This window comes from Mastigoproctus giganteus, chromosome 4, assembly GCF_048544385.1.
Source record: "Mastigoproctus giganteus isolate SK-2022 chromosome 4, ASM4854438v1, whole genome shotgun sequence".
In the NCBI taxonomy this organism is placed as follows: domain Eukaryota; kingdom Metazoa; phylum Arthropoda; class Arachnida; order Uropygi; family Thelyphonidae; genus Mastigoproctus; species Mastigoproctus giganteus.
Window position 1 is genome coordinate 147,109,381 of NC_143578.1, and position 8,545 is coordinate 147,117,925.

Below are 8,545 nucleotides of genomic sequence, written 5' to 3' on the forward strand. Positions count from 1 at the left end.
TGGCACCTGGAGAAGAGAAGATAGTATATACGGAACGAAATGCTGGGAATTGGATTTAAGGCTGGCGGCTGGCTGTCGTGATGGCAAAGTTGTTAGATCGTGGGAAATTAGTCTACCCCAGTGTAACTATAAGCGGCTGACTTCAAAGGTACTGACAGCCTGAGAAATTTTACAAAGTTCTCAAAATAAGAAGGGATAGGGCACTAAACGGACACCGTGAGAAAGATTAAAATTAGCTCTGAAGATACATACAGCTTGAGAAATTTTAAAGGACGAATAGGAAATAGGGAAAGTTGATAAAATGAATAAGATTAGTTAACTGAAAATTAGAGCGGATTTGACATATGTAGGCGGTACAGAAATTGAGATGAACAAAAAGTGAGTGAAGAGGGGGAGAGAGAAGACCCCGCAGTTGAACATTAGGTGGATGGTTATGGAAATGAGTTAGGCGTCAGATCCCGTAGTTGAGCTGTATGCGGGTATTTACGAAAATGAGTTAGGGGAAGACAAAGTGAGATTCTTGTGGGTGTTTGGGGAAACGAGTTAAGAATGACAAAGTCGAGATTCTTGTCAGAGTTGTAAAAATGAGTTAGAACAGACAGTTGGGTTTTTCGTCGATATAGGTAAAAATGTGTTAGTAACATGTACAGTTGAGAGTTCTGTTGTAGTAGAAAATATGTGTCAGTTAACATTTGAGCGTTCGGTCGTGTTGGAAAAATGAGAAGGGTAGCGCCCTGGGAAGTTTTCTTCTGGAAAGAGTTTTAATAGGTGGAGCGGAAAAAGCGAGGGTAGCCCCTATGAGCTTTCTCCTTGTGAAAGGTTTTAATAAGGTGGAGAAAAAAGAGCGAAAACTGCAGAATTAGTAGCTCGATGGAGGAGCGAAACTGCAGAATTAGTAGCTCGATGGAGGAGCGAAATCCGCAGAATCAGTAGCTCGTGAAGGAGCGAAAACTCGGAATTAGTAGCTCAACGAGAAGGAAGGAAGCAGTGAATGGAAGGTAGCCGAATAAAGTGGAGGAAGGACGCCAGATCCATGCCGCAAAGAGTTCCTGATAATTATCTATAGCAGTTCCAGGTGAAAGCAGATGAAGGAGAACCTCAGTGAGCCAAAAATGGAAGTTTGAAACCTCCCCGGAAAGGAAAGAAAAAAGATAATAGTAAGTAATGTAAGTTACCAAGGACTGTTAGGAAACAGTATAGTGATTAATTAAAATGAAAAAGAGTGGTAGCACTAAAAGTAAATTGATAGATAAATTATCTCTGAAGTAAATTATAGATATACAAACAGAGTTTAATTATTTAAAAAAGGCTATTGTAGAATGCAAGATAAACGAAAGATAAGTAATAGACTAGATTGTTGTCAAATGATTATATAATGTGTTAGGAGGATAGTAAAGTTAATATGAGAAGGTTTTATAATGTTTTAAGGATAGATAATTGTATATAGTGATTGTATTGATGAAGAATTGTTGGTCCAACTGAAGACTAATAACAAATAGAGACTTTAGGAAAGTTAAGATTGGTCTTCAGTTATTGTAACAGAATGGTGAGAACACAGAGTATAATGATGAAAATAGAATATTGATTGTTAATATAAGAATAATATATGCAAGGTATCCTATATTTAACTTTGTATGCATATTACATGTTTTTATTCAATTGCATATTATGTTGTATATATATATATATATATATATATATATATGTAAATAAACTTTGTTGCTTATTAAAATGTGTTGTTTGTTATTCCTGAACACCCAGCCCTTCCGAAGGGAATTATAATTAATTGAGAAGTTCCCTTGAATTTGGAATCCTCCTGTAAAGTAAGGTCAGATGCGTAAGTGGGGGAAATTGGAATAATGTGGATATACACATAAAAGGGAACAAAACAAATAAATAAAATAAGAATAAAAATATCAAAATAATCATTCTAAATTTTTCCACCCCCCACAAATTGTTTATCCTAAGGAGTTAGAAAAGTTATAAGGCTGGTCTGGAAGGTTAATGACATTCAGTTGACGTGATAAAATGAAGTCCTCTATAAGGCATGCTCTTGTATCAGTGGATTTGCTGTGCCAAAGAGAAGATTTAGAGTTTGCATCCATTAAAACTAGCAGAAGGTCTGGGTTAATAGCGTGAAGCGCCGGGTCTAAGTAATGAAGAAGAGGAGCAATATCTGTAGATGGCGGACAATTCAGGGAAATAATATAAAATGAAAGTGTTGCTGTAGTAACATTAATGCACGTTCCAAATTGTGTACAAAGACTGGAAACTCTGACTATATCCTCGTTTTTATTGAAGATAATTATTGCAGACTTAGGTTCCTCAATATTGGGTTGAATTATTCTTGAGGTCATGGTGTACCCCATAACTTTACTACGGAAATGAAATGGCTCCTGTAGGCAAATCAGATCAAAAGGCGATTCATCTACTAAACGGCAAACCTCATCGGCAACCGATCTTGCCCGATGAGCATTTAACTGTAGTATACGTACTTTAGATTACAAAAGAAGTGGTGTTGGTAACGTATCACTTGGTGATTCCTTACCTTCCGGAGTGAATGGTTCGTGTGCGTACAGTTTCTAAAGCTCTTAAGTATTCTGGGCAAGAATTATCGCGAATGGAATGCTTGTGATCCTTATTTTTTCGTTTGCAAGTTGAGCAGACGGACGATTCTTCCTTGTGAGGATACTCACTAAATATGTGTTCTTGACGAGCAAAATGCCCACACGTAAGCGCGTTCTGTTTGCATGTGTTTGATGCGTCACGGAACATCAGACAGCAAAAACACTGTCACGACAGTGAAATTTTTAAACTTATGGGCTAACCATCCGATGTAGATTCGATCTAGTGTCGTAGCAATGAAATGAATCCGAGGAAATACTTCCAGCACTCACTTTGATGAATTTTTTGATCTAGCTTTTGTCTTAAAACCAAAGCCAATTTCTTTTCCTATTTCTTCTCTCGTGATAGCAAAGTCTTTTAGATTTTTATGAAAAATATCATTCAGAATGTCTTCTTTACTTAAATCGTTGTCTATATCACAAATTAGAATTGTAGGATTTAGTTCTCTTGGCGGACCAGCTTCAGAGAGGGATTTTAAGGAAGCAATGAAGTTCAAATCATCTTTTGAGCTTGTTTCATTGATAACTGCACTGTTTTTAATCTTACGAAGTGCTTTTACTTACCTCATTTAGGTCTTTTTTCAGTGTACTAATAACTTTGTCTTTTGTCCCTGCTAGTTGAGCTATGTGTGGCATCAGAAGCTCTAACTATAAGCAAATTTGTTCATTTTTCTGGATGGTTGTTTGACAGGAGCAATCTGTTTCGAAGACGGGGGAAACCATCTAAATATGGTCCAGGTGAGCAGGCCTCTTAAGAACAGATGCAAAAGAGGGTGTATGTCGGTTTCTTTTAATTCTTCAATACGGGCTTCTTGTAAATGCACTTTAACCTTAAGCCTTTCATTTTCTATCAATAGAGCATTTACCAAACTCTCTAATCCGCACCATGATCTCAGAATCATTTCTGTAGCTGACTTAGTCATATTATTATCTTCTTTGAAAATGTATCCTTCCAATTCTTTTCGAAGGAGGATGACCGCGTCCTGCCTGGGTAAGTCTGTAATGGAGCTGTGAGCATCTTGAATATATCTGGTACCAGTTGAAGTTAAACAAGTAATTTCTCCGTCAGTTGTGAGCTTTGTTCGCTTAATACTCAATGTTGGTTCCGGTTTATTAAAGTCTTTTTTATTTTCTATTTCCAAAAGTGAGAAACCATTTATATCTGAGGAGAAAAACTTTCCTATATCCCCCATGTCTGATTCTGGTTTTGAGATGTCAGATTAGAAGAAAATTTCGGCTGGAATAGAGGCTTTTCGCTGCTCTTCCACGTGGTTGTCGAGATTTGAGGTTGTTATATCATTTCGCTTTTTGCCTTTTTTGGGTCTTTTCTAGCCTTCCAATAAAATAGCATTCCGTTGATCTTTTTCCTCCTGTTCTTCGGCCTCTCGCTTTAGGTCTCTTTGATTTTCGTAATTTTTGGAAGTAATCCTCACTGGAGTGCATACAGCTGACACAAGGTCGTTTTGGTGGAAACTAGAAGACATGTTGAGAAGTGATAATTTCTCCTTCAGGGCAGAGGAAATAAATATTTGTCATGCCCAGAATACGTGCAGGAATGCAACAGAATAATGGACAGCGGTGCAGCAAGCATGGATGGAAATACTTATGGAACGCTTTCGTGAACTAGTGGACTCAATACCTCGCCGTGTGATTGCCCTTATCCGGGCGAAAAGCGGGCCTACACGTATTAACAGTGTAGTATGAAGTATATATATGAAATAAAATCATGGTAGGTACCCATGATTTCTGTCCATTCAGTGTACAAACACTCTTTTATTTTGTAACCAGTATATACCTAAAATACCTAAAATACCTAAAAGATACAATATAAAAAAGATATACAATATAAAAAAGATATACAATATATACAAAATAAAAAAGATACAAGATAAAATCAAAATACCTAAAAGATAGGCAAAGATTAGTAACCTTTACAAAAAAGAGGCCATTGTCGTCATTGCCGTCTCTCATTTTCGTTACCATGCAATTTCGTTCGGCTTCTTACTCTACCGAATCAACGTCAGTGACTGAGTTACCGTCATTTAGGAAGTGACGTAATTAGCATCATTACAGCGTCGCATTTTCTTGACAAATTGTTTTACTTCATTCAAAAATTCAGTAGGTGCCACCAAAGATGTTTTCTCATCAAAAAAGCAAGAAAAAAAAGTTACATTTGGGAAAGAATTGTTCCTTGCAAACCATCCACATCCGTTCATGATCATCGTGCACCCACAGGGCAATGAACTTCCAGCAGGACAATGCGCATCCCCACAAAGACATAGTTACTAGAATGTGGTTCGAAGAGCGTCTACAGATTTTACCACCATGGAAAGGCCTCCTTGTTAATATGAATATTGTGGAGCTTCTTTGGGATTCTGTGTAAAGGTCTGTTCCATAAAATGCAGATACAATGCAAGATATGTAGCTTCGAAATTAATTTCAGAGAAAAAGTACGGTTTTAAAAAAAGGCAGGACCACAGAAAACCTCATTAAAAACTGATGGACACTTTACAAAAAAAAAAAAAAAAACAGAACACCTGTTACTTTTAGGCCACCCGAATAATCAAATTCATCTGCTGTGCTATGTATCTTATGTCTGTTAATTGCGTGTATTCTATGGTCGATCTGTCTGTTTTGTTGGATGAAAAACCCCAGTTTCTGGGGGGGGGGGAGACCTTGCTAGTGAAAAAAAGGCCATTAAAGTTCCTCGCGTCATCTACGCGATTCGAAACCGGGCCTTTTCCACCCAGTGTGGGGAGGATGGTGACGATACCACTGCGTTACACGCGCAGACTATGGACGCTGTACATAATGATTCTCTGCGATATGTCCTTGGTTTTTTCGTAAACTTTAAGGACGCATTCGATGCCGTGTGATGGGGTAGTATCCTTTGCAGGGCTCTGTGTCCCAGTAATTTAAACATCTTGAAGGATTTCTTTTCGAACCGCGGTGTTCTTGTCCAGTCAAAATTTGATCAAATAAGTTCAACGAGGTTGTCCCCAGAGATCCATACTCTGCCTCTACATGTGGACAATAGTGATGGATGGACTACAGTATGGCCGCCGTCTAGTGTGGACGCACGTTCTCCGCGCTCCTGGATCTTGTTCACTAATATGTGGTAACAGTGTCTACTAGTTTTTGAAAAGTTTACTCCTTAGTATAACTACTACAGTGGATCTCAGGGTGAGAAACTTTTGATTATTTAACGGGAACTTTGCAGATTATTTGCGTTTTTTATCTATATCCTTTGTTGCCAGACCGTACTGGTCACCATGCGGCTGACAGCAGGGCTATAGAGAGGCACCAATTATACTGTGGTTGCCACGCAAATACCCTGCACTAGACTTGGGAGGAATGTGTAGCACTCCCCTCCGGCGCAGGGATTAGTGAATTATCTACGCCTTCAGCTGTGACCTTGATTGGGGACGGCAATTCCACCTGTGAAACCTTGAACTGTGATAACGTCCAATATCTTCAAACTATGTTAGGGAACAATTTTCGGTGAAATCATGATTTCAGTGACCCCCCCCCCCCCGCTGCAATAGACTTACCATGGACAGCTTTTACTTTCGTTCCTGCTTGTATAGTGGAAAAACAGACTTTACCATAAGCTTCTGCGGCTGCGAAAACGCTAGAAGAAAGTAGCACAGGTTCTCCAAGGCTATCTTACGGCTGTGCGTCCCCCCCCCCCTCACGTTACAGTGGGGGATAGCCCAAATCGACATCCGTGCACTATCTGGCTTCAAATTTAGCCACAAACCTGTGGTTGGCACCAAACTTCGTCATTCCTCAACCTCTATCAAACTGTGCAGCAATAATCTGTTATCCGAATATTCCCGATAAACCGATATTTCCAACTAATCTGAGAATATGGATACACCCAGTACAAATCCCACTGAATTGATTTGTTCATCGAGCGCTCAACAAACCACTGATAATACAAAAAGTGACCAACCTGACATTGAAATCACGGATAATTTTGAGGATGTCCGGCTGACACCGGTATCCAAAAAGAAACATAGAAAACGGGTAGTTCCCCAATCGGACAGGGAAACCCGCTCGCAAAGTGAGCCTCAAGAGCCCCAGGGATCCCAGGGCCCCATACAAGACAACCGCGAAAAGACGACAAAACAGCAAGAGTCGACTAACATCGACCCAACTCTTCCAGAGGGCACCGTTAATGAGCAGGTATTGGCCCTGCGAGTTGAACTAGAAAATAAACTAAAAGAGTCTTCCAGCCGCATTACCTCAACCCTTCGGGGCGAGATTGTTGGTATCTGGGCAAAGCTTGAAACTATCCTGCGCAACGTTCACCTTGCTTCTGAGAGGAATGAGGCCAAACTCGAGGCATACCTCGAATGTAGGGGCACACAAATGCTACAGCGCGCCCCAACTTTTGCTGATGCGCTGAGGAACACAAAGCCAAATACGAGAACGGACCCGCCACCAAAAAGAAAGACATTACTACCAACACCACACCTGGTAGTTCTCAAGCCGGCCACAGCCAATGCACCAAAAACAAGCGAGGAGATTAAGAAGACTGTAATCGCTTCCCTTACTGATGACCTGAGAAACACTAAAATAAAATCCATTCGAAAGACCCGAAATACTGGCATCATCATAGAAACTGACTCGAAGGACGACGCTGATATGATATTAACAAATGCTAAGATACCTACCCTGGGCCTTCTAGCTGAGCCCCCAAGGAAAAAGGCACCCTCAATAGTAATTTATGACATCGACAAGGGCCTGGACCCCAACAACATACGAGATGAATTGTACAGGCGCAACCTCCAACATGCACTCCCAAAAGAGAACCCAGCTAACCTAATAAAGCCAAAGTACCAAACAAAGTCTAGAAGTGGCACTTCCTTCAACTGGGTTGTAGAACTGGCACCAACAGCCTGGCACATACTGACCCACCACAATCGAGTGTACATAAATTGGGGCTCTCACCGCTACAAGGAGCATGTAGCTGTCCCAAAATGCTTCAGATGCTGTCGTTTCGGTCACACGACCCACACGTGCACCCAGACAGAACAGACCTGTGGTCACTGTGCCGATAACGGCCACAGCTATGAAACCTGCCCGAACAAGGCCAATGAACCAATCTGTGCTAACTGTAAAAGCCAGAAACTACCTCATGCCCACTCACTTCGGGATAATAAATGCCCTGTCTACATCAAGGCCAAGAGCACGCTCCAACAACGAATAAATTATGGGGACACTGCATAAACAGTATAACAGCAACAAGATAAAATTCCTGCAAATAAACGCGCAGCGGGCAAAGGCCGTTGTGGCACAACTCCGACAGAAGGCAGATGAGGAAAACATCGATATTCTCTTAATACAAGAACCCTACACTTATTCAAACAAAATAAGGGGATACCCTTTGTCCTACAAAATTGTCCAGGCTCCTGGTGTGACACCCTGGGCGGCGATCGCTGTGAGGAATCCTCACTTGACTGTGATGCAGATATCTCATCTCTGTTCTCCATGGGCCGCCTGTGCCCACATCATCTCCTCTCTGGGCGACTTCTATGCCGTTTCTCTGTACTGCAGGCCGGGAGAGGACATTCTACCTGCAGTCCAGTACCTACAACATGTCTTAACAGAACTGGCGGGTGCAAAGATTGTCATTTGTGCTGACGTAAATTGCCGCTCTGCCCTCTGGCACAGTGAGACCCCAGGGCGTAGAAGTGCTGCAAATGGACAGCGGTTGGAGGAGTTCCTGGCCAATAGTGGTCTGGAAGTCATAAATAGGCCCAACAGACTGCCGACGTTTTCCAGCTCACTTTGGGAATCTACGATTGACGTGACTCTCTCCACTAGGTCCTTTGCTAGATTTCTGTCGGATTGGACCGTACGGGAGGGCTGGTCCACCTCAGACCATCGGGCCATAACTTTCAACATGTACAGAT

The 8,545-nt window shown here is 41.2% G+C and overlaps 1 protein-coding gene across 1 annotated transcript in view; it reads right to left on the bottom strand.

The window, feature by feature from the left end:
- LOC150087119 (uncharacterized) overlaps window positions 1-8,545 on the bottom strand; it is a 447,878-nt gene that overhangs the window by 370,393 nt on the left and 68,940 nt on the right. Inside the window, exon 8 of the mRNA XM_090372381.1 lies at window positions 4,429-4,437. Coding sequence (XP_090228507.1) covers window positions 4,429-4,437 — 9 coding nt within the window. The remainder of the gene's footprint in view (window positions 1-4,428; window positions 4,438-8,545) is intronic.